Here is a 27,618-nt window from a genome sequence, read left to right as displayed (position 1 = left end):
TGTAGGTTTCGGATACTTTGGCTATTATTCGGTATAATGAACCATTTAAAAAAAAATATTATTTAATAATGTTATTTGTTCTTCTCAGTTACAGATAATCCCAGAAGGTGACCCCGAAGTGACCTGAACCTCTATAATTATGGTGTTTGCAACTGATTTCATTTGTCCTAATGGGCACAATGCGTTGCTACGCCTGCAAGATTCTGAGCTGAAGCTGATGGAATCACTGAGAAAGTGGATGATACAAAGAGTGAAGAGTGACAAGGAGTATGCCACACAGCTTCATCAGATGTTCACCATGATAGAAAAACTGGACCAGGCCCCCATTCCTGGCCTAGCAGAGTACTCAAGTCAACTGAGCCAGGTAAACCATTTGCTTTTGTTAATAAAGCACCAATAATTTAGGCTTGTTGCACATTTAGACCCCTTTCACAACGAGGCGTTTTTAGGGGGCTAAAGGGCTAAAAATAGCGCCTGAAAAACGCCTCCCCTGCCACCCCAATGTGAAAGCCCGAATACTTTCACACTGGGGCGCTGCGCTGGCAGAACGTTAAAAAAATGTCCTGCGAGTAACATCTTTGGGGCAGTGGAGGAGCTGTGTGTACACCACTCCTCCACCGCTCCTGCCCATTCAAATGAATGGGCACTGCTGCTGAATCGCCTGTAAAGCGCTTCGGCAGCGTCGCTACACAGCTGCTATTAACCCTTTCTTTGGGCACTAGATTAAAAGTGCCCCGCTAGTAGCCGAAAATCGCTGCTAAAATGACGGCAAATCGCCGTTAAAATTAACGCCTGGGGCGGCTCAGTGTGAAAGAGCTCCCAGGCCCCCATTCCTTGCCTAGCAGAGTACTCAAGTCAGCTGAGCCAGGTAAACCATTTTATTTTATTTATAAAGCACCAATATTTTAGGCTTGTTGCACATTTAGGGAAGTATGCGCCCAGGGACAAATACCCAAAGTGCAGACTGTTTGCATTCATACCAAGGTGAATACTGCCTTAAAGGATCAGTTCATCTTTTTGATTGTGTTTTAACCTCTAAATTGGGATTTTTAAGACATTTTTTATTATTTAAAATAAATATGTGAATAAAATTGCATTGATTATAATGAAAAAACAGTTTGCAATGTAAACATAGTATACCAAAGTTGTATCCATCACTTTACATGATATTGTACAATTATACAAGGTTTGATAGTCCTGAAGTGGTATTGCCCAACTACTTGCAGTTTCACCATTGATATGCAGATGCCGATGGTTATTCATAGAAAGGGATATCCAACACGTTTTCAAAATATATAATCAAAATCTATTATTTAGACATTCTTATGCCCTGTACACACCATAGGATTTTCCATAAACTAATGGTCAATGGGAGCTAGTTGTTGGAAATTCCGACCGTGTGTAGGCTCCATTGGACATTTTCCATCAGAATTTCTGACAAACAAAATTTGAGATCTGGATCTCAAATTTTCCGACAACAAAATCTGTTGTCGGAAATTCTGGTCATGTGTACACAAGTTCGACGCACAAAGTTCCACGCATGCTCGGAATCAAGCAGAAGAGCCGCACTGGCTATTGAACCTATTTTTTCTTGGCTCGTCGTATGTCTTCTACGTCACTGTGTTCTTGACGTGCAGAATTTCTGACAAAATTTGGGTGTGTATGCAAGACAAGTTTGAGCCAACGTCCGTCTGAAAAAAAACATGGATTTTGTTCTCGCAAAATCCTATCGTGTGTACAGGGCATTTGAGAGAGCACTCCTTCAGCCAGTGGCGTCACTAGGGTTGGTGTCACCTGGTGCAGTAAAACATGGTGTCAACCCCCCCCCGCACTTAGCAGGCTAGTGCCTCGGTGCAGCTCTCCTCCCTTAACCTGCCACAATAGATGGAGCTGGGATGGGAATAGGGAGGGTGTATAGAGCTGGGATCGGATCGGGGGAATGGATTGAGCCGGAATGGGATCGGGGATGGATAGAACTGAGATGGGATCAGAGTGGTAGATGAAGCTGGGATGGGATCAGGGGGATGGATGGAGCCCGGATGGGATCGGGGGATGGATGGAGCCGGGATAGTTTGGGAGATCGATGGAGCCGGGGTGGGATCGGGGTGAGGTGGATGGAGCCAGGATGGTTTGGGGGATGGATGGAGCCGGGATGGGATCGGGGGAATGGATGGAGCAGGATGGCATCGGGGGTAGCTGGAGTGGCATGGGATGTCCCTCCTTCTCGGCTCTTCCTCTCTGCCTGTGTACACGTCAGAGCTGAGGAGGAAGCAGCAGTGAGTGAAGCCGGAGGGAACAGAGATGTGATTGCAGCCACGACATGTGCGGTGTATGGGACGGTCAGACCCTGGGCACCTCTGTCTCGGCCTCACTCCCTTCTCCCCGGTTCTTCCCGCACATCGCGTGGAGATGAGGAGATTTCGGAAGGGAAGGAGGGAGCCGCAGTGCACCTCTCAATGGGGTGCTGGTGCTAGTCTGAGCCTGGTGACACTCTCTGTCAGGTGTCACCCGGGTACAGTCCGCATCCCCTGCAACCCCATAGCAATGCCATTACCTTCAACTAAAGAGGGAACCACAAATTGTCTGTGTTAATTGCCCTTCTTGATATACAGGGACCACTGTATCATATCCAAAAATGTGACACCAAAAGAAGGGGACAGTATTTAAGTAGCAAACCAACCACAAACAAACTCCACATTGAATAGAGAGTGGAGAGGGATCAGAACACTTGTCAGTTTTTATTGCTGTCTGTGCCCCCATTGGGGGATTCCCCCCCCCCCCTCTATATTTGTCTAATTTACCATGATCATTGAAAGTAAAAGAAAATCCCACATTTTGGGTTGTCCCCAGAAAAGTAATAGAGGGGAAATCTTCCAATGGGCTCACTAGTTCTAGTGAGCTGGGGGTCCCCAATGGATCCCCTTCATTTTCAGGTATTTCCTCTCACTTCATGTTTGGCTATGGGACAGGAGGTGAAGGGAAATCTCTGCAATGGGGCACAGATGGCAAAACAAAAGTCTGACAGGGGTTATAGCTCTCCCTTGCTCCATCCAAAATGAAAAACAAAAAAAAGGTTTGCCTATAGTTCTACTTTAAGCATCTGTTATTGTATGTTCGCACTGTAGTGTGCTGCCAAGAAATTGGTATAGACGGACAGTGGCATTTCCTAATTCTTATTTCCTCATTGTTCTCACGGTTGAGGTTACTGTCCAGTTCCTCTATATTTGTAAATCTTCTATTAAACAAGAGACTCTGGTGCATTTTGACTGAGGGTATTTTACATACTAGTGTGAGTTTGCTCATATTAGGGCTTGTGACCACAGTCATTCAACAGAAAAACACATTTTAAAAGTACAAGCATGCATGCTTTTAGGTGCTTTCAGGAAACAGGGAATCGTGTTTAAGATGCATTTGTAATGTGTTGCACATGCACCTACAATGCATCTGTTATGCATATGTCATGTCCTTCTGTTTGATCAGCAGTTGTTACTGATGCAGAAAAAGTTTGATTATTACAAAGTCATTGTGGTAGAAACTCATTAGATGTGTTTATATACCAGTCTTAACCTCTTTCCATCCAGCCTTGGCACCCCTTTAAGTGTGTCTCCATGCCTGGGTGTGGGGGTAGGATGGAATGCTGGATCATATAACCACTGAAATTCAGACCCTGTGCCTCTGGCTCCTGATCCTTATGAGAAACCGACAGCTAGGTGCCCATCAATTGCAGCCACTGTGCCATCAAATGCAGCCACTGTGCCCATCAAATGCAGCCGCTGTGCCCATCAGTTGCCACCACTGTGCCATCAAATGCAGCCACTATGTCCATCAATTGCTCCCACTGTGCCCATCAATTGCCGCCACTGTGGCCATCAATTGCTCCCACTGTGCCCCATCAAACTCAGCCACTGTGCTATATCAAATGGTGCCAGTGTGCTCGTATCTGCACCCCCCTCCCCCTGAAAGGTGCCAACTGTGGCACCAGAGGGGGGGGGTTCCGATGAGTGAAAGTTCCACTTTAGGATGGAACTCCGCTTTAATTGTGTGGTGCTTCCATGTAACCATAAAAACAAACGTGGTGGTGCGTCTCTTAGTACACAAACTCAGAGAGCACACCCTATACCTCCCACATTTATAGAAACTATATAACTGGTCAAAAAAGCCTCTAGTATTAGTTGGTGGGTCTAAAACATTGGGTGCCACTCGGTTCCTCAATGAAGGAACAGCCCTGAATATCACTCGCGGTTTATCAGGTAACACATCCCTTAATACTACATCATTATTAACAATGTGCTAGTGTTTACTAACCAATTTCTTAATTGCTTAATGCTCCTATGCTGTAACGAATAGGAGGTCACAAAGGGAACATCCATATTGAGACCCCCATCTGCCCATGGCTCTCTCTCTCCACCAGCAGATCCGCTCTATTCATGGTCCTAACAACATCTAATGCCGCGTACACACGAGCGGACTGTAATGCCACGTACACACGAGCGGACTGTATGGCGTACTTAGTCCGTCATACAATCCGACGGACAGTCCGTCATACTTTCGACTGAACGGACTTGACCACACACGGATCCACAAACAGTCCGTCGAAAGCTTGCGCGATGACGTGTACAGCACGTACGATGGGACTAGAAATAGGAAGTCCAATACACAGCAAAGCACCCTTCCGCCGTGTAAATCCTTTCTGAGGATGCGCCGTTCTTAGTCCGTCGAACTAGCCTACTGACGAGCGGATTGTCCGCTGAAACCAAAGTACGACGGACAGAATTTCGAAAAATCCGAAATACTTAGTACGCCAGACTGCACGCTGAAAAAGTCCGCTGAAGCCCACACACGAGCGGACTGTCCGCTGAAATGTGTTTCGACGGACTAAGTACGCCATACAGTCCGCCCGTGTGTACGCGGCATATGGCGTACTTAGTCCGTCATACAATCCGACGGACAGTCCGTCATACTTTCGACTGAACGGACTTGACCACACACGGATGCACAAACAGTCCGTCGAAAGCTTGCGCGATGACGTGTACAGCACGTACGACGGGACTAGAAATAGGAAGTCCAATACACAGCAAAGCACCCTTCCGCCGTGTAAATCCTTTCTGAGCATGCGCCATTCTTAGTCCGTCGAACTAGCCTACTCACGAGCGGATTGTCCGCTGAAACCAAAGTACGACGGACAGAATTTCGAAAAATCCGAAATACTTAGTACTCCGGACTGCACACTGAAAAAGTTCGCTGAAGCCCACACACGAGCGGACTGTCCGCTGAAATGTGTTTCGACGGACTAAGTACGCCATACAGTCCGCCCGTGTGTACGCGGCATAAGGTGTCCACCAAAAGATCTTGTTGCTATCCCTTCTCCAAGAACCTTGTAGTAAGGACCTCAACTTTTACAAGGAACTCACCTGGGTCAGAGCAGTACCTCCTGAGTCTTATGTATTGACTCTTGGGAGCTGATCTGAGCCAGGGATTGAAATGACAACTGTCAGTAGGAATAAATTAGTTTCTATCCGTCCTCTTAAAAAAGCTAGAGGTAACAAACTTGTTATCGCTAATGGTAATTGTAAGATCCAAGAAATGTATCTCCACCTTGTCTATCACACAATTTAAGTTCTATGCCCCTCTGATTGGTGGTAAGGAACTGTATGAAATCCTGGAGGTCACAGCATTGGCCATCCCATAGGAGGAGGATGTCATCGATTATACCTGGCCCACAGGACCAATTTTGGTATATCCATGGTATAGATGACGACATCCTCCTACAGCCTCCTACATCCGCTGAAACAGAGAGATGAAAAGAAACGGTGGGGTTTATTTACTAAGGCTACTTTCACATGGGGCAGATGCGTTTGACAGACTCCGCTTGCTCAGCAGGATTCGCTCCACTTATCCCTGATGAGCATGTGGATGTCAGGTCCATCTCAGCTTACTGAGCAGAGTGAAGACAGACCCTGTTCCCTATGGGTAGATCGGATGAACATGATCTGTCCGTTTTCATCTGACCTGATCCACCAGACAGATGGGAAAATAGGACCGTCTGGATTTAGCGGACAGGATGGGATCAAGTAGCAGTGGGTGTCAGCGGACATGTCACCACTGACATCCACCGATCCATAGGGGTGAATGGATGGTGCGATCAGGTGCGCCTGAAAAACTGAAAGGCGGACCTAAACGGACAGCCCATGTGAAAGAGACCTTTAGCTGGAGAGTGCAAAATCTGGTGCGGCTCTGCATAGAAACCAATCGGCTTCCAGGTTTTATTGCCAAAGCTTAATTGAACAAGCTGAAGTTAGAAGCTGATTGGCTACCATGCACAAGTGCACCAGATTTAAAAAGGAACTGCAGTCTGCTCACATAACCACTTTGCATATTATTTTATATATACTGGGATTCTGTACTTGCCAAATATGCTGCAGAAATCTCCCTCCACTGAGTCTGGCTCCATACATTTTAATTGTGGGCAGCTGAAGCTGCTGCCTGTCCACTTCCTGGATTTACACAGACACACAGAGGCACACCTCCAGCTCTGCAGCTCGCATTAGCCCGCTTATGACTCCCTTCCTGGCAAACTCTCCCAAAGGTGAGAAAGAGAGAGAAGTGGGCTGTATAAGGTATTTACTGGCAGAAAAAAAATGTTTTACTATCCAAAGTTAAATCAACAAGGGCAGAAGATTTATTAGATGGAAAGATGAACAAATGACTGAAGTTCCGCTTTAAGTAAATCTATCCCATTGTCTATCCCATTGTTCCTGTTTGTGTCTTTCTGTTTATTTATCTACAGATCAAAGGGATAATCTTCGATCTGCAGATGAAGTCAGTTTAAAGCAAACTGTCAAGTAAAAAATAAAATAAAAATATATATATATATATATAATATATATATATATATATATATACATTTTTTTTTTTTTTTTACTAAATGTTAATTTTTTTAACCACTTCCGGACCACCGCACGCCCATGTGCATCCCTACTTTGGGACAGATATCGTTGTTACTACAACAAGATAAAAGTAGGCTCTGTGGCGGATTCGCAGCGAGATCATTTTTATCTATGGCAGGAGACAGCCCGCCATAGATAAAAGTGAGGATGTTTACATTCCTTGTAATAGGAATAAAAGTGACAGATTTTTTTTTTTTTTTTAAACAGTGTAAAAAAAAAACTAAAATGTTAAATTATTATATTATTACTATACAGGATTTATATAGCGCCAACAGTTTGTGCAGCGCTTTACAACATGAGGCATGAATATGAAAAAAATTTTTTTTTTTAAATGTGCCCCATCCAGCCGAGCTCGCTTGCAGAAGCGAACACATACGTGAGCAGCTCCCGAATATGAAAACGGTGTTCAAACCACACATGTGAGGTATCGCCGCGATTGGTAGAGCGAGAGCAATAATTCCAGCCCTAGACCTCCTCTGTAATGCAAAACATGCAACCGGTAGAATTTTTAAAATGTCGCCTATCAACATTTTTAAGGGTAAAAGTTTGTCGCCATTCCATGAGCGGGCGCAATTTTGAAGCATGACATGTTGGGTATCAATTTACTCGGCATAACATTATCTTTCACAATAAAGAAAAAAATGGGCTAACTTTACTGTTGTCTTATTTTTTAATTCAAATAATTGTATTTTTTTTTTTTTTAAAGTGCGCTTGTAAGACTAATGCGCAAATATGATTTGACAGAAAGTATTGCAACAACTGCCAGTTTATTCTCTAGGATGTTAGAAGAAAAATGTATAAGATTTGGGAGTTCTAAGTAATTTTCTAGCAAAAAAAACCAAAAAAACACCACATATATAAAAGAGGCCTGGTCTTAAAGTGGTTAACCCATTAGTAACCCTCAATTTACTCTAATCAGCCTTAATTAACTCCTTGTACTCCTTCTCCATTTAATTATTATTTTCATGATGATTTTTTTTTAAACTAATAATAATTAAAACTTTTTTGTTTGCTTTGTTTGTTAATTTTTTTTAAACCTTTAATATATATTTACATGTTTCACATTGAAAAACTCGCAAAATGTAAAAAAGAAAAAAAAGGAACTTCATTTGTAAATAACTTTTCAATGCTTTGTATCATTGCTGATAGCTGAAGTCTAAACAAAACAGTTGTAGAAGGTTATCAGTAATTGGTATCAGCAAGTTTCGGTACTCGTACTTGTAAAAGAAAAAAATGGTATCTGTGCATTCCTAGTAATGTTGATGAAAGGAGTTTAGTTCCCCTTTAACTATAGATGTAAAAACATGCACAAAACATGTTAATGGCAAATAAATGTTTCATCTTTCTGTTACTCGTGGTTTGTTCCAAGGTCAGCCAATAATTTATCACCGCACATTAATGTTTTTTTAAGAAACTTTCTCCTACAACATCTGCTTAAAGGGGTTGTAAAGGTAAATTTTTTATTTTCTACATAGCTTCCTTTAAGCTAGTGCATTGGTGGTTCACTTATCTTTTCCTTCGATTTCCCTTCTAAATGTTTTTTTTTCTTTGTTTTCTTTGTCTGAATTTCTCACTTCCTGTTCCTTCTCAGTAAGCTGTTCAGTAAGCTGTTCTGGCTGACTAACCACCAGCTCGAAAGATGGTGAGAAGTTTACTGAGGAGAAACAGGAAGTGAGATATTCAGACAAAGCAAAAAAAACATTTAGAAGGGAAATCAAAGGAAAAGGTAAGTGAACCAACAATGCACTAGCTCAAAGGAACCTATGTAGAAAATAAAAAAATTACCTTAACAACCCCTTTAATATTAGTTGTAACATTAGTTGTATTATTCATTCAATAAAGTAATAGTTTGTGTATTAATGTAACTATTGGGTTTGATTTCAGCCAATTTTTTTGTGTGATTCTGATTTTTTTTCTTTCTTTTTTTTTTTTTTTGAACCTCTTCCATATTAAAATCCCATTTTTCAAACTTTTGCTGATTCTTTTTTTCCGCTTGACCTTTACCGCTGAACTGCACGTCTCTTGTATTGTAAGCAGCAAACAATCGTGTGATCACAGTGATGTGAACGTATTTCATTCTTCATAAGTCTGGCTGGCCAGAAGTGGACCATTAGCAATCTCATCTGTCACGACTTTCACAAAGTATTGTTTAGGGGAATACAGTCATTGCAGTGCCAGTGATTTCTGACTCATGAACTCTGAGCCAAGAAAATTCAGAGTGATTCAATGTAGAGTCATCACTGACTTTTATTTTTTTTATTTGCTTATGGACAGTACATTATGTATTGTATTACTTAAAGCTGTAGTAAACTTTGCAGTAACACACACAAAAAAAAAAGTCCCCCTGCAAGGTAATGGCATAATGTGCTAGTATACACTACATACCAGCACATTACGACAGACCTAGCTGTAAAGTGTATCTCTGCAGTGGTGTGCCGTCACCGCTGGCAAGGCTTCCATCTTCACCTGGTCTTCCTTCTGGGTTCATGAACTCCCGCCACTTGAATGGCCGGGCCGCTATGACGTCACTCCTGTGCATGTGCATGGGAGTTACGATTGCGGCATAGCACTCTGAAAAGACAGCACACTTAGTACGCATGCACAGGCGATGTTGCCAGCTGCTACAAATGTAAATATGACCTAAGCGGTGAACATTTAAGAGATATTCACTGTACCTACAGGTAAGCCTGATTATAGGCTTACCTGTAGGTACAAGTGAAAAAGCAGACTTTACCTGTCCCCCTCCCCTCTTTCCTTAAACACTTACCTGACTCCTCTCACTGATCCAGCTCTGTCCCATCTCCAGCACCACTCCTTCTCTTCTTGATGTCACAGGAGACATGGGCAGCAGCCATAGGCCCCAGCTGCTATCAATCGGATCCTGTGGGGAGGGAGTGGGGGGGGGGGCGTGGCTGAGCAGTGCTGTGTGTGTCAACGGATGCACACAGCCTGGCTGGCAGTGGGGAGTGTGCGCATACAGGTGCCCCCTTTGCAGTTGGAAAAAGAAGGCACAGAGTGCTGGTGGGAGACTCCAGAAGGGGAGGTAAGGGACCGCTTTGTGCAATACCACGTACAGCGGTCACTGGCTAGAAGGACTTTGTTGCCAAGTCTTTTGGTTTAGCTGCAGCTATTGTATACAAAAACACATGCTTTTATTTTCAGAAATGTGAGTGTAGTCAGTGGTTTTTTAAATAAATCTTCATTATTACATACTACAATATGAGTTGTTATATTATATATGCTCCCTGATACTGTGAGTGGAATCAAGGTAGCCAAGGGTAACTGAGGCCATTATAAACAGTGTGGATCTGTCTGGGATATATTCCCTAAAGCGCATTTTGAATTTTCATTCATTTGAAAGCCAACAACTTTTAGTAAGCAGTCCCCTTTTTTTTTTTTTTTTTTTTTTTTTTTTTTTTAACCTTGAACAAAGGTTTTTATTAGTCAAATAGTGCACATACATTATGTTTACATTCCATATGTACTCAGCACATACAAGACTATATATTCTTGTGGGTATAATGTAGATTACAAGTTGCTTTGTTATGTGGGTACATTTCTGAGGATATAGACATTATAATAAAGGATATTTAGTAAGACACGTTTCTGGGTGTTTATTTCAAGTGGTCGAGCTGTTTTCTTGTGCAGGTTTCAGATTCTTGTAGCCAGCGGTCCCATATTTTGTTGTATTTGGCCGGGCATCCTCTATTAATATTTTATTAATTAGCTATTAATTAACAATTAATTATTAACATTTCTTGTACAGTAAGGTATTGTTTACTTCCATCTTCCACTCCACAATCCTGGGAGGTGAAGGCCTCATCCGTTTTTTAGCTAGAATTTTCCTGGCTGAAAACAATGTTTCATGGAGAAATATTTTCATAAATGTATCTATTGTGCCGGGAAATATCAGAAGGAATTGTTTCAGATCTAGTGCTAAAGGTGTACCCATGGTATCATGCAGGAGGGTTACAATTTGCATCCATAAGCCTCGTGTTTTGGGACATGCCCAAATTAGGTGGAAAAACATGCCCGACACTGGCCGCACATCAAACACAATGTGGAGTAACTGTGTTTATATCTGGCCCTTATCTAAGGGGTGTGAGATATGCCCTGTGGATAATGTAGATCTTTGATAAGAGCTTAGGAAGAGCTTAGGGGATATTGCCTTACAGGCCTCCCCCGTTCTTCATCCTCCATTAATCCTACTTCCCTCTCCCATCGGGGCTTCAGGTTATATGCCAGTTTGGTAGAAACAGGGGTGTAGAGCATACTATAGAAAGCTGAGATGAGTTTGTGGGGGTCTGTGCTCTTGATTACTGCCATAATGACATTAGAGGTGGTGTGCGGGAGGGAATGTGGAAAATGAGATTGTGTCGCCTGACGAAGCTGTAGAAATCTAAAGAACATGTGGTTTTGGAGTGTGAATTCTTCTCTAAGTGTGTTGAAGGTCTTGAGGTTTCTGATAGGAGGTGGTGTAAATAAAATATTCCCAGAGTGGTCCAGACCCCTGTGTCTTGCATTTTAAGGAATTCAGGGAGATTCTTGTTATGTCATATCGGCAAATAATCGTTATATTGTGGTATTCCCAGTTTGGATGTGGCTAATGGCATGTACACAAGCGTTTTTTCCGTCGGAATAAACTCTGAAGATTTCTCAGACGGAATTCCACTCAAGCTGTCTTGCACACTGTCACACCAAAGTCCGACCATCAAGATAGCCAGTAGCCAATAGCTTCCATCTCGTACTTGCTTCAGAGCATGTGTCGTTTTTGGTACGTCGGAACAGCATATAGATGAGCGGTTTTCCCAATAGGAATTGATTCCGTCAGAAAAATGTAGAACATGTTCTCTTTCTAGGTCCGTCAGAATTTTCGATGTAAAAAGTCAGATGGGGCATACACACGATCAGAATATACGGTGAAAAGCTCCCATTTGACTTTTTCTGACGGAAATTCCACTCGTGTCTACATGGCATAAGTCCTATATACGTCTATAATGGTATACTAAGTTCTGTCTATCTCTTCCTGGTTCTGTCCCTCCTGAGCATGCTGTTATCGCGTATATATCAAGTCCTTAGTGTGCCGGGCTCATTTTGGACAAAATAGAATGATGAATCTTTCCCTGTCTGTCTTATCTAGGTGGAATAGTTGTGACAATTGAGATTAAATTTAATATACGGTAGATTGAAGTAGGGAAGAGCTGTGCCCCCACGATCAGTTAGGTTTTTGCGTGTTTGCTATGCCAGTTTGTGTCTGTTAGTTCCCTAGACAACAGGTTTGAGAAGTGTCTCTAGGGATTTAAAGTGTTTCAGAGGTAAGTATATCAGGGTGTGCCATAAAACATATAGAATTTTGGGCAGTAGGACCATTTTAATTAGATTAATGCGGCCCCATATCCCAAGAGGGAGATGGGTCCAAACCCGTATTTTAGTTTTAATAAGGGAGAAAGGGGGCTTAATGTTGAGAGAAGTGTAATCCGCAGGGGGTCTGGATATGTGTATCCCTAGATATTCGATGACGTGACTCGTTGTAGTAGTAGTCTAGCCTGGGACTCCAAGGGTGGGAAACTATCTATTGGTAGGATTCGGGACTTGTTCCGATTAAATTTTTAAATCAGAGAATATTCTGAATTGTTCAATCATCTGGAGAGCAGTGTGGAGAGATGGGCCCGAGTCAGCCAGATACAACAATGTATCATCCGCATACATGCTGATTTTTTCAGTTGGTGATCCCACTCTCAACCCCTTGATCTCTGGGTTTGCTTGGATTGATACTGCGAGGGGCTCTGCGGCCAGGGCATAGAGCAGTGAGGATAGGGGGCAGCCCTGTCTCGTAGCTCTACTGAGGTCACACATTCAAGAAGGCCACCCATTAGCCACCACTTTGGCTGAAGGTGCCTGGTATAGCAACTGAACCCACTTGATGAAATTGGGACCAAATCCATAGTCCTCCAAGCATCTCCAGAGATATCTCCACTCCACCGAGTCAAATGCATTTGCTGTGTCTAGAGTCACCACAACTTGTGACCCTGTTTGATTTCTTAGCCTCCATGTAAGTGTAACTTTTATCCTTTTAATAAAACCACTTGGCTGATTTACACTAAGAGGCTTCTCCCTACTTTCTGCATGTTATCTGGATGTATGGATCGTATTCCTATGATGCCATGGAGACATGCTGTCTGAGATCTCAACACCTCAGTCATTGATTGCAAGTTGTCTATGATAGCTTTAATAGAGATCCACAAGTTTGGGTAAGAAGCCAACCTTTTTTCACCATGGAGCACCTTTTTTCCGTATTTTGAGAACCTGGTGTACACGGTGTGCAGGGCCCAACATTTTTATTTTTATCGTCAACATTTTGCACTTCATTTAAATTGTTTGCATTTCGGACTTTATTTTTAAACATTCGATATTGTATTTTGCACAGCATTTATTGAAGTTTAAGCACATTCATGTAAGTCTGTGTACAAGAACAGGGCTTATTGTCATTATAGAGAAGATAGATGATCACATCAGCACACAGCAGTGGGGGTTCTTTTTCGGTGGGAGGGGTAGCAAACAACCCCCCCCCCCTCCCCAGGCCAGCGGTGGAGCCGCACTCATTATGTTTTTATTGTAGGAAAATGAAAACCAAAAGAGTTCAATGTCTGCACGTTATTTGAGCTACAGAGAGACTTGTGATTCTTGTCAGCACCCATAGCACCCCTACCTCTTTCGGTCTTGCTGCTGGGTTTATCCACAATTGTGCTTTTAGTGTTTTCCAAAAAAAGAAGTCAAAAGTAATAAATTCCAAAGGTCATACAGTATATGGAAAACAAAACAGCCGGCTTCTGCACTGGCATCTTAGTGCTGTTTTGGTTTTATCACTGGTGAAGTGACTTTTGGCACTGATCCCAATGCAGGCTGGAGGTTTGGTGATGACAAGATAAGTATAGATTTGAAAGAATTAGTTAAAGTGGAACTAATGTTCCACTGTCACAAAAAAACAAACCTGCTCTCAGCATTCTCTGGCATGTAAACTGAGCTGCGCATGCTCAGCTTACGTCGCCGGCACAGTCCCCATGTGCTGTGATAAATGACTCCTGTGAATGCACAGGAGTTACGTCATCCTGTGCTAGCCAAAGAAGAGAACTGGCACTCATTATAAGGCAAGGGACTGGAACTGTTGACGGAAAGGTAAGTTTAGCTCCACTTTAAGTATTGGGGATATGATAAAGTTTATGTTTAGTTTGGTGTGTTAGATTAAATGTAGGGTTAAGGTCAAGTGTAAATGGTTTGGTCATGTTAGTCAGTAGTTGGGGAAGCAGTGGTCTCCTTGAGGTCTGACATGCCCCAAATCCCAAATATAAGTCAGAGCTCTCCAATCAGCAGACAGAATTAAGAAAGAAATAAAGTGTGGACTTTATAAGTAGGTTAGGGGAGTGCTTACATGAGAGAAGAATTTGGTTTAAAGAAGTTGTAAATAGGGATGGCCTTGTGGTTCGCCCGGCGGTCAGTTTGCGGCAAATTTTGCTCGTTCGCGATTCGCCAAACCGGCAGACTTCTAGTGCTGTTCGCGCAGTGGACATATGCGTTTACATTGTGAAAGAACTTTGACCCATGATGACACATCCATCATGGGGTACAGGACAGCCAATTGAGACATTTCAGCACATGGACAATTGGACACTCCCCCTACCTTATAAATAGGCCTGATCTGGCGGCCATTTTGCATTCTGGCTTTTGTCAGTGTAGGGACCGGACGCTGTGTGGAGCAGGGACAGTCAGTTTAATCACTAGCTATTACTATTAGGTGTACAGTATATAGGGTTGTACACGTATAATATACTTTCTTTCAAATATAGAAAGCCTATTATACTTGACTGCTGAGCTGAGTGCTGACCGATTCTGCAGCTGTCTTTTATCAGTGTAGGGACTGAGGGACAGTCTGCAAATCAATAGCTACTATTTCCACAAAGGTCCTTTTAAGGACTGCTATAGGTGTACAGTATATAAGGTTGTACACGTATAAAATGCTTTATTTCAAATATAGAAAGCCTATTATACTTGACTGCTGAGCTGAGTGCTGACCGATTCTGCAGCTGTCTTTTATCAGGGTAGGGACTGAGGGACAGTCTGCAAATCACTAGCTACTAGGTCCACAAAGGTTCTTTTAAGGACTGGTATAGGTGTACAGCATATAGGGTTGTACATGTATAATATACTTCCTTTCAAATATAGAAAGCATATTATACTTGACTGCTATGCTGCTGAGCTGATTGCTGCCTGATTCTTCAGCTATCTTTTATCAGTGTAGGGACTGAGGGACAGTTTGGTGTTTGGAGCAGGGACAATCTGCAAATCACTAGCTACTAGGTCCACAAAGGTCCTTTTATAGGTGTACAGTATATAGGGTTGTACACATATAATATACTTTCTTTCAAATATAGAAAGCATATTATATATCACGGTGCTGGTGTCAGTGCTCTCTATCAGGGTGCTGGTGTCGGTGCTCTCTATCACGGTGCTGGTGTGGTGTCAGTGCTCTCTATCTCGGTGCTGGTGTCAGCGCTCTCTATCTCGGTGCTGGTGTCAGTGCTCTCTATCACGGTGCTGGTGTCAGTGCTCTCTTTCACGGTGCTGGTGTCAGTGCTCTCTATCTCGGTGCTGATGTCAGCGAGGGAGATTGCAGCGGAGAAGCCAATCAGCAGGCAGTGCCAGCACCATGGATGAGGATCAGCACTGGACTGGCACCTCCGGACCACTGCAGTGGAGCCCTGCATAGGTGGGGTAAGGGCCAGGCAGAGGGAGGGGCTCAAGCACAGGTTGGGACACTGGGACACTGGCACAGGACTGCGCTGCCCTGACTGGACTGTGGCACTGATCATCTCCTGCACTCCCTTCATAGCCTGCCCTGACCTTGCCTCTCCTCCATGGCCTTCATGCGCTCCTGAATTGCCAAAATTTCACAGATAAAAAAAGAATGCTTGTCGTTGTCGATCCCAGATTCACTTAACACTTTTGTTCTGTCAGTGCCCATGTGGTGGGACTATGTGTGCACAGCTAGTAAGTATTTTGTGGCTGAAAATATGACCTGGAGGTTTTTAAGGTTCGCCTGCCATTAAAGTCAATGAGGTCTGCTGCAAACTTTGCGGTTCGCAAACTTTTGGCCGCGTTCGCGTTCGCGAAACATCCCGTCGGAAGTTTATCCATCGCTAGTTGTAAGTTATCTATTTTTTTCACTGTAATACATTAAGGTATAAAAATACTTTTGTGGTGCAGTTGCCCCCCAGAGCCCCCCCCCCTTACATAACTGAACCCGATCTTTCCGGCAACGAGAACAAGCCCAGCAGCTCCAGCCGCTGTCTCGGATCCTCATTGGATAGATTGATAGCAGCCAGAGCCAATGACTGTCAATCAAATCCAGTGACTAGGGAGCTGGGGGCGGGGCCGGGTCCTGCTGTCTGTGTCAATGGTCAATGGGAACGTGCCTGCGCGGGTGCCCCCATGGAATGTGGCTCTCCGTGGGGGGCACTCAATGAGGAGGAGTAGCTACGAGCGCCGCCGGGGGACCCCAGGAAAGGAGGATCGGGGCTGCTCTGTGCAAATCCCTTGCACAGGGCATGTAAGTATAACATGTTATTTTATTTTTGTTTTTTTTAAATAACAAAGAATCTTTACAAATACTTTATAGAGTAACCTAAGCATTGGGATAAGGTTGGCGTTTGACTACCAGACACTGTGTTATCTTTGCCGAAAACTATCATAGTGTGTAGGCAATGCTGCCCCTTATTATCCTACACCAAAGCCATGGCCCAGATACTGTAATCCACAGGATATCATCTAGTTAGTTGGAGCTTAAAGGGGTTGTAAACCTTCGTGTTTTTTCCCCTTAATGCATCCTATGTATTAAGGGGAAAAAACACCTGACAGTGACTGCCCCCCCCCCCCCCTGTTTTACTTATCTAAGCCCTGGAGCTTGACCCGGCAGGAACGTGCTGTCTCTCTGCCTGGGGTTCTCGGCTCTTGATTGGATAGATTGATAGTAGCGCAGCCATTGGCTCCCACTGCTGTCAATCAAATCCAATGACGCGGGGGCCGAGCCATACATTCGCCAGCTATGCACGCCGAATGCTGGACTCAGGAGCGCGCCCACAAGGTAACCCCCTCTGGAGAGCGCTTCTCCTAGGGGGTTATCTGATGTGGGGAGGAGCCGCGAAAGGCGCCGGGGGAACCCAGAAGATGAAGTTCGGGTCGACTCTGTGCAAAACTAGCTGAACATTGAGGTAAGGGTATGTATGATATATATATGTTTGTTATTTAAAAAACAAACAAAAAAAACCGAACCCTTACAATCACTTTAAAAAGCACAAGATTTTCAGGGTGCTGTTTGCAAATCAAATAGGTACTTAAAGCTAAAAATATAATAATATTGTTTGCAGGCTGACCTGAAAGCGGAACTAAATGCTCTGAATTAACATTAACTATTTTTAATCTTTATGCAGCTAGCATTAGTAAATAGGAACCTATATTATATTTACTTGTATTTTTTAACATTTCTTCAGTTTCTTCCTGGTTGCAGACCTAGGCCAAAACGATGTCATACATCCCAGGAGTCATCATGGGTATTTTTTCCCCTTTTCATCTGGAGGAGGGGCTTTCTCAGCTAAGCACACCCTCCTGTCTGCATGCCTGAGCTAAGGGCAGTAGGATTCTAGGAAGTAAGTGCTGCATGAATCATCTGCCCTTATTTAAGATGGCAGCAGTTAGAAATGCTAGGGGGAAGGTGTTTTCCAAAGTGATTTATCAACAAAATAATGCATGGAGACATGGATAGATGGGAGAGTTTGCTTTGAATATTAAAAGTACATGAAATAAAAAAATTTAGTTTGTGGTGCTCAGATACATTTACAGTAGTTGTAAAGTCAGAAGTTTTATTTTTTATCTTAATGCATTCTATGCATTAAGATAAAAAAAAACTTCTGTGTGTAGTAGCCCCCCTAATACCTACCTGAGCCCCATCTCTATCCATTGATGTCCACAATTGCCTCTGTCTTTCCAGGACTCTCCTCCTGATTGGCTGAGACACAGTAGCGCGCCATTGGCTCAATTAAAGTTGTTTAACCAATCAGGAGAGAGGGGGTGGGGCCAAACCGTGGCTTTGTGCCTGAATGGACCCCGGGAGCTGTGACTCGGCTCCGGTGCCTCCATAGCATGCCACTTGCTGTGGGGGCACTGAACAGGAGGGAGGGGCCAGGAGCAGCGACTAGGCACCCTGAGAAGAAGAGGATCAGGGCTGCTCTGTGCAAAACCATTACACAGAGCAGGTAAGTATAACATACTTGTTGTTTTTAGAGAAAAAAAAACGGAGACTTTACAATCACTTTAAAGTGTAGGTAAACCCATCAATTTAACTATTTAAAAAAAGAGGTAAAGTGGGACATTATGTAAAAAAATAAAAATGGGCAAACAGGCAGGATTTTTAATGCAGAAGAGACCTGATATGCTCCTGTACAGTGAGCTGCACACGTGAAACTCACTGTAAAAATTCAGCAATGCCGCAGCTGACTGGACTCCCACGCATGCACGGGAGTGACATCATATCGGACTGGCCAATGAAAGTGGCAGATGATTGATACCCAGAAGCTGGACTCTCAAAGATGGCTGAAGGGGAGCTGCAAGATGACACATCGCTGGACTGGGGGTTAGTATAGTTACGCTTTAAGTTCAAGGCGTACCATGAATGATAACTTTCACATTTGCTTGTGTTCTCAACCAAACTGTCAAACCATCAAATAGCTGGAGTCATAACTGATCACTTGTGCAGCAACATGGCAAATGCAGATCAACAGAGGCTAAGATGGCAGCTTCCTAAGCTGTAGAAGATAGGAGGTTTTAGTTCTTCTTTAAGTTGCATGTGGGAAGGTGCATCGTGATGCGACAACAGAAAACACAGATTCCAGGTGCAAGTACAAGAATATATTATAACAGAAGCATAGCTCCCAACTGTCCCTGATTTGGAGAAATGTCCCTCTGTCCCTCATTCCTCCTTACTTGTCCCTCATTTTGGTCTATTCTATATAGTTGTATACAAAATGCACTTTTTATCTTTCAAAAAGTGTTCCCCAGTGCTAAACCTTTCATCCAAATTCTAAACTGCTGCATTTGTACATTTTAAAAGCCAATATAAAGGAACAGTAGTGATTAAAAAAAAAGTCCTTGTGGATTTAATTAACCTTTTTTTTGGTTAATTCTCCTTTAAGGGGGTGTGGCAGGGGGCGTGTCCTATGCCTACATACGTTTGTTAGTAGGTGTCCCTCATTCCCATCTCACAATGTTGGGAAGTATGCAGAAGTTCAGGAAGCAACCAGCCCAGCAGCACTCAGAAGTGGTCACAGCAAAGCAGCAGTGGAATGGTGGACCAAAGGTGACAACATCTTTCTCGAGGAGGCAGAACAAAAATGTCAAAAGCTCCTAAAAGTGGTGTTTTAACATTTTTTAAATGCAGTGTATCATGAATAGAAGTGAAGTGTTGGCATGAGTTTAAGGCTGGGTTCACATATGAGACCCATGCGGCTCACAGCAGGGGTCCAGCGCGTCCTGCATACCTCCCAACTTTTTGAGATGGGAATGAGGGACACCTATCAGCAGGACACACCCCTTGTCACGCCCCCATAAAGGAGAATTGTACAAAAAAAAAACAAGATTGGTTAAACACACAAGTTCTTTTTTACCATTACTATTCCTTTATATTGGCTTTTGGGATTTACAAATGCAGCAATTTAGAAATCAGATGAAAGGTTTAGCTCTGGGAAACACTTTTTGATAGATAAAAAGTGCATTTTATATACAACTATATAGATCAGACCAAAATGAGGGACAAATGAAGAGGAATGAGGGACAGAGGGACATTGCTCCAAATCAGGGACAGTTGGGAGCTATGGCATCCTGGTTCACCGTTTCAGATCCAATTTCAGCCCGGCTAAATTCGGACCTAAAATGGACCAAAAGTGTTTTTGTGCAAATCTCACCGGACCCGCTATGGAAATATGTGAACCAGCTCCAAAGAAAGCCGGTCAAGATCTCCTGCTATTGTACATTGGATGCAGGGAACCCCCACATCCAATTTGCAATGGTGTGAACCCAGCCTAAAGCATGAAAAGAGAAAGGCTTGGTTTTTGCAGAAGGAACCTTGAAACTGAAGTTGGCATGTGACTGTATTCTAGCTTGTTTTTATTGAACAATGTTGTGGTGAAGACCAGGAGGAGGAATTATGTTGATCTGATTTATGGTTAGGAATTGAGCCAGCAACGGGAATGATCTAACCAGGGCTGGACTGTGGCTAACAATTAGTTTTGGCTTATAGAACACACCAGCCCACATTTCTTTACATGACCAACATTTTACTCACAATAATGAAGTCAGAGAAAGCAAACTACCGTATATACTCGAGTATAAGCCGAGATTTTCAGCCTCTTTTTTGAGGCTGAAAGTGCCCCCCTCGGCTTATACTCGAGTCATCGCTGTCTGCCCGCTCGATCAGCGTGTCGAGCAGACAGACAGCGGCCATTCTATAGTTCAAAAGCCGCGCCTCCGGCTCCGCCTTCGCCTGTGATAGGCGGAACACTGAATTTCCCAGCAGCCTGTGTTCCGCCTATCACGGACATCGTATCATCCTCGTACTACGGACGAGGATGATACGATGTACGTGATAGGCGGAACACAGGCTGCTGGGAAATTCAGTGTTCCGCCTATCACAGGCGAAGGCGGCGGCGCAGCTTTTGAATTTTACAATGGCCGCCGAGGCGCCGACGAAGAGGGCACGGGACGGAGGCAAGGCAAGGCACGGCACGGGACGGGACGGGACGGGACGGAGGCAAGGCACGGCGGCGAGGCACGGAGGCAAGGAGGCTCGGCACGGGACGGAGGCTCGGGACAAAGGCTCGGGACACAGGTAGGCTGGACACACACACACACACACACACACACACACGGATGGATACACACACACACAGGGATGGATGGATGGATGGAGACACACACACACACAGGGATGGATGGATGGATGGATGGAGACACACACACACAGGGATGGATGGATGGATGGAGACACACACACACAGGGATGGATGGATGGATGGATGGAGACACACACACACAGGGATGGATGGATGGATGGATGGAGACACACACACACACAGGGATGGATGGATGGATGGACACACACACACACACAGGGATGGATGGACGGACACACAGGGATGGACGGACACACAGGGATGGACGGACACACAGGGATGGACGGACACACACACAGGGATGGACAGGCATGTCTTACCCTCGGCTTATACACGAGTCAATAAGTTTGCCAGTTTTTTTGGGGGTAAATTGGGGGCCTCGGCTTATATTCGGGTCGGCCTATACTCGAGTATATACGGTATTCAATGACAACTTACACAATTTGTTCCACTATCAGAATGCTGACTCAGAGCGGCATTTGGGGTCATGTGTTTTGCTGAGTAGCTGCAGCATACGGCTATTTTATTTTATTTTTATAGATGAGATAATGCTAGTATAAGGATGTTCAGATACATCAGAATGTCTGGCAAATGTGTTCGCACTGTGTAACGCTACATCCAGAGCAGTAGATTGTTTGGGTCCTCCAGCCCTGCTCCATTGATGACCCACCCTGTACCTGGACCCGAGTGACACGAACTTACCCGTAACTTTATGGTATGATGACATCAGCCACTGCGTTACAACACAGCGCCTGGTTTACAGTGCAGTCCAGCCTGAAGAGCGAAGTGCTCATGCGCCAGTCTTAGCCAAAGCAGTGAATACAATCCCAACATAAGTAGCTACAAACAACTATACCATATACAGCAAACAAATGTACAATACAGAAAAATGGCCTAACCATGAATCTCCATTCCTGTCTGAGTCACTGGCCAGTAAGTACAATATAGAACTATAGTCCTGTTTCGGGAGTAACTAAATACATTTATTTTTCGGAGGAAAACAAAATTCCGAAACTGAAATATTTCAGTGTGCACATGTCTGTTGGAGACAGGTACTGGATACATTAAATGCGGTTTTCAGGGTAAATATTCCGCTGGATCCTAAATGCTGTCTCTTAAATATACTTGAGGAGGTTGTTGAGGAGGAATACCCTAAGATAGCTTTAGGAAAGGCCCACTTTCACACTTGAAGGCTAATCTCCTGATCCTCCTATGCATAAGTCTTGAATATCATCTGTATTTTTTTACTTTTAGAAAGCCATATTTACCTACAAATGGGCTGCCCCGGTAAATTGCAAAAATTGTGGGGACTGTGGTTGGATATCCCTGGTCTCAGCCCAGGAGAACTTGTATACTAGAGATTGTTTGTGTTTCCGAATAGGCAATAAATATATGACTCGTGTTCGTTGCAGATAATACACTGGAGTGTATGTTGGCATGTATATCTATATTCCACTATGTGTACGAAAGTATCGCTATGGGTTTTTTATGTTAAACAATCTATTCTGTACTGACATGTCCTGGATTGCCAAACGGTGTGCTTTCTAATAAATATTTTTCTGATCTAAATGTAGCACTAACTCCCGAAGGAGCTGCTGGTTATTTTTGGGCTTACCATTACCTTCCGCTTCTCCTTGTTGCACATCTAGGGGATGTCCCGTGGTAGGTGACCCAGTAACTTGAGACTGAGAATAGATCCGATTGAATGGATTTTATTTGCAAACTTCAACCATTGAACAGTCTTTTAACTTGGGATCAGAGGGTTGGGAAGGAATTCAGATACTCTCAATGTCAAAGTCTATAAACGTTAAGGAACTTGCTTACTTTGACTGCATCCAGAGAATAGCCATTCGCAGCTGGATGAACACTCAGGTTGGACAGTCCCTCTCTCACAAGGCCTAGCAGCCAACAAGGTGCTTACTCAGGAACAAAGTCTTTGTCACTGATGTTGTTGCAGAACACGTAGGAAACTAAGCTGTAGAACACTTGTAGTATACCTGGATCTTTCAGCCCACTTGGCGATATCCACAAGACCGGATTCTCTCGGTTACTTCAGCCCTTCCAGGCTCTTGTTTAGAAGAACACCACGTGTGAGTTTGGTTTTCTTAAGAGTCCTCCCCTCGAATGCTCGAAGTTCATTGGGTCTCTCCCGGACTGGAGACGGCACTCTTCCACCTCAGAATCCTCCTCTAGTTTCCATGCCTTGGGCTAGCCAGCCCCGAGGCATCAAAGTCGGGTGGAACCGCACCCCAGGACATAGCCTTCCTGGAGGCTGGTCAGGAGGACCAAGTAATCAGCACTTCATACTGGACCGAACCACGTGACGTCTGCATCTTAAATAATCTCTCCCAGAGGGCACAGCGAGAGGGCCACTCCCACTGACCTGACTCTGAGAGAGTAACTTAAGCGCCTGACCAGATCATAGTTCCACACCTGCCACCAGAGACAGTGCCCCCTGTGGCCAGGCTGAACATCTCACAGTCCAGTCAGAATGACACAGAAGTCAAATTTAGACAAATAGACCCAAACCAAACTGTAGTTTGGGTAAAGTTTCAACTTTGAAAAACATAGCATGTGCTCTTCAGGAGCCTGGCGCTACAAAAAAAAAAAGTAGCACAGTGCTGAATAGCAAAATAGCCCTGGTCATGAAAGAGGCAAAACCATCCAGAGGTCAAGTAGTTATTATAGTAGAGGAAGGTCTAGTGACTTCTCACATTTTTTTTTTTTTTTTTTTTTTTTTTACCTACATGTGTTTTTTTTTTTTTAAGAGAAAGACAGGACAGATGGGGGAAACTGAATGCGAAAATGTTTTCTGAATAACATTAAAGATTTGCAATCTGTCGAAATTCCATGAGAAATATAAATCTGGAGAAAAAGAAGGAAAATCATATTTTGGAAAGGCTTTTTTAATATTCCTATCTCTCTTAGGAACCCTCTAAGGTTTTTTTTACCTGCACAAATGAAGTATTATGTTATATGCATAAGTTGTTAAAGTGGTTGTATACCCTTTTTTATATTTTTACCTACAGGTCAGCCTATAATAAGGCTTACCTGTAGGTAAAATGAATATCTCCTAAACTTGTACGGTATATGAGATATTCACTTTGCATGTGCTGTGAAGGTCCGGCAGACGCTGCGGGACCTTGCCGGAAAGAAGTCTCCTGTGTGCATGCCTTTTGCCTTACAGGTTTTTTAAAAACAAAAAAATGTTTTTGTGCGGATATACAACCACTTTAAATAAGTTATTTAAAAAGGTGTAATGGGTAGATTCTGGATAAGAACATTAAATATTTGCATTTTTATAGCATTTTATAGCAATTTTATAGCATCAATTTTGCATTTAAATAATATAAATATTGGACTCATATAACTATATAAATACCATATAAATAACAATGCCCCTGGAAGCTGGAAATCACTGGAGTAGACACCACTACTCCAGTTAACTCCATTTGGGAGGTGTTCCACTCGGCACAAGACATCACCGCCCTGCCTTTCCACCTCGTCCATTAAGAGAACACTTTACATTCATTCAGACACCTCCTGTGTTTACAATGCAGCAAGGCAGCCACTGGGCACAGGACCTGCAAGCAAGTGGAGAACGTAATTGTCTTCTTCAGTGATTTCCAGCTTCCAGGGGCATTGGCCAGGTATGGTATATGTATAGTTACATTGGTCCAAGCTGGACTAATATAGCTGTGTAGAATATATCCATACCCGTAATTCTTCTCCAAAGACACTGGGTACCATTCAACCCAGAATACTGAAGAGTGAACAAAAGGTACTGCAGGGGGCAGCTCTGGATTGAAGGCGAGTACTACAGCCAGACATATAATATGACATATATATATATATATATATATATATATAATGATATTAATAACAAAATCTGGCATTTAAAGCAGAACTTCAAGCACAAGGGGAAGTTCCACTTGCTTGCATCCTTCCTCCCTCCGCTGCCACGTTTGGCACTTTTTGGAGGGGAGGGAGGAGTGGGTACCTGGTTTTGCACTGATCTGAGCCGGAAATTTGACCCCCCCCTTCTTCCCCCTCCTTCCCCCCTCCTTACACCGTAGTCTTCTGGGACACATCACAGGTCCCAGAAGACTACGGGACCATTCACAAGGCTCTCATGAGCAGTAGAAGGCCTGTTTCCCTTAATTGAGTTGCCAGCACCTGCACCCAAAGCCAATTGAAGAATTGGCTTGGGTGAGGACATCCCTGGATCCCCTGGACAGGTAAGTGTCCTTATATTAAACAGTCAGCAGCTAGAGTATTTGTAGCTGCTGACTTTTATTTTTATTTTTTTGGGGGAGGGAGCCTGGAGCTCCTCTTTCATATTACAGTAATTCACTCATATGGCTGCATAATATGGCAGTTATTATGTAGTTACTATAGGTATCAATTTGTGTATTTACGGTAGCTCATTGACAAAATATAGACATTACCTAATATTGTACCTATTTGCTGGCAATTTTATTCCTGTTTGGAACTTCCCTTTATCTGACTTCCAGATATATAATGAACCCACATTGCTAATGATACATTCAGTTCCATTTCTTCATTTTCTCAGCTTTTCCTCTTTTTTTTTCCTCTTTCCTAGACCTGGTCCACGATGGTCACTCAGACAGACAACCTGAGTCACATGTTACGGAATCATTCAGACACTTTGAATTCCGGACCCTTGAAGAAGCTCTCTGACCTCATTCGGGAAAAACAGCAGCTGAAAAAGTCATATACAGAACAGTGGCAACTTCTCAACCAGGATTATGTGAAGGTGATGAATTTCATGTGCTTGGAAAGTTGATTCACTGCAGTCATTATTATTGTTTTATGGCAGGCTTGACTTTCCACTGAATGATTAGAAGTGTGGTACGAGGCGTATTATGCTGGCACCATCTCCGTTCCCATCTAGAAAATAACAAACTGCATTCCATCAGTCTTCAAGCTGAAATCCAGGCACCTATGACAAAAAAACAAAAATGGAACTCACTTACTGTATGTGTTCATTAATATATGAGAGCGAGTCTTTAATTATTCACACTTTTGCTATTATAGTCTTTAACCACTTCAGCCCCGGAAGGATTTATCCCCTTCCTGACCAGAGCACTTATTGCGATTCAGCACTGCGTCGCTTTAACTGACAATTGCGCAGTCGTACGACGTGGCTCCCAAACAAAATTTACATCCTTTTTTTCCCACAAATATAGAGCGTTCTTTTGGTAGTATTTGATCACCTCTGCAGTTTTTATTTTTTGCGCTATAAACAAAAAAAAGAGTGACAATTTTGAAAAAAACTCATTATTTTTAACTTTTTGCTATAATAAATATCCCCAAAATATATAAAAAAACATATTTTTCTCAGTTTAGGCCGATATGTATTCTTCTACATATTTTTGTTAAAAAAAAAAATCGCAATAATCGTGTATTGATTGGTTTGCGCAAAAGTTATAGTGTCTACAAAATAGGGCATAGTTTTATGGCATTTTTATTAAAAAATATTTTTTTTTTACGGCGATCAGTGAATTTTATCATGACTGCGACATTATGGCGGACACGTTGGACAATTTTGACAAATTTTTGGGACAATTGGCATTAATACAGCGATAAGTGCTATAAAATTGCATTTATTAATGTAAAAATGTCACTGGCAGTGAAGAGGTTAACCACTAGGGGACAGGGAGGGGTTAAGTGTGTCCTAGGGGAGTGTTTCTAACTGTTAGGGGGATGGACTGTGTGTGACGTGACACTGATCGCTGCTCCCGATGACAGGGAGCAGACGATCAGTCTCCAGTCATTAGGCAGAATGGGGAGATGCTGCACCTCCTCTTTGCTAAAGAGGGACCTCACCATGTCCACCTAGGTGGAGAGCCTGACCAGCACAGGAACTTCCAGTTTCCCTGAGGAAGTCACAAGGTACGTGATGTAACGCGTAGGACGCAAGCACGCAACTGGAAGTAATCACCGTGAACCGGAAGTCGTTACGACCGATCGGAAGTAAGCATTGTAATACCAAAAGTAACAGAGGTGGTGGCGGTGAACGATAATGTACCATTTGTCTGGCCAGTTTATTGTATATACAATGTAAGCAGCCATTTTTAAAGTTTAATAAATGAATCTGTTATTTGGGTAATACACTATTGGAGTTTCATTCATCTTTACATGTGGATACTGCCAATCTACGCAAGCACCCACTCAGTATTCTTAGTGGATGCTCACCTCTGCATTTGGTACATCTGTACATATGGATCCAAGGGCCCCCATAGACGGCTAAGGCATTTATCCAAGGCACTCTATAATGCCCATGAGGTAAGAGCACTGAGAGCACTGTGAGCGCACCAGCGGAACTGTGATCAACGTTTGGCAGTGGGAATCTTTGTCGGCAAGAGCACAGTCAATCACTCGGATATTATTGAACTACTGTTGGTTGACACCATTTTTGCACTTTTGAAGCACTTTAGTTCTGGTTGGCACTATATGGACTGTTTATTTCACTTTTTATTTATTGCAGTTAAGCACTTTATATCTTATAGACTCAGTCAGTCTTTGTGACTTGTTCAATCACATTCATCTTTCCAGACGTTTATTCCACATTTATTTACACAGTTTTCATAATTCCATATATTTTTATGTTATTTTTACAGTGTGTCAGTAATTTTACTTATGCATGTTCT

General features: G+C 43.2%; 1 protein-coding gene across 3 annotated transcripts in view; it reads left to right on the top strand.

Moving 5' to 3' along the window:
- Positions 1–27,618, top strand: part of FES (FES proto-oncogene, tyrosine kinase) — a 292,890-nt gene that overhangs the window by 96,409 nt on the left and 168,863 nt on the right. The window contains exons 2-3 of one of the 3 annotated variants that reach the window (XM_077471222.1): positions 95–364; positions 25,548–25,721. In XM_077471222.1, coding sequence (XP_077327348.1) covers positions 140–364; positions 25,548–25,721 — 399 coding nt within the window. In that variant the 5' untranslated portion in view covers positions 95–139. Of the gene's footprint in view, positions 1–88; positions 365–25,547; positions 25,722–26,434; positions 27,254–27,618 lie in introns of those variants that run through there. The other 2 variants (XM_077471221.1, XM_077471223.1) reach the window with 2 other exon arrangements.

This window comes from Lithobates pipiens, unplaced genomic scaffold (assembly GCF_037356315.1).
Source record: "Lithobates pipiens isolate NorthernLeopardFrog02 unplaced genomic scaffold, aLitPip1_a1.2 Scaffold_8, whole genome shotgun sequence".
NCBI classification, from domain to species: Eukaryota; Metazoa; Chordata; class Amphibia; order Anura; family Ranidae; genus Lithobates; species Lithobates pipiens.
The sequence above is the reverse complement of the archived record's forward strand: the minus strand, read 5'-3'. Positions and strand labels throughout refer to the sequence as shown.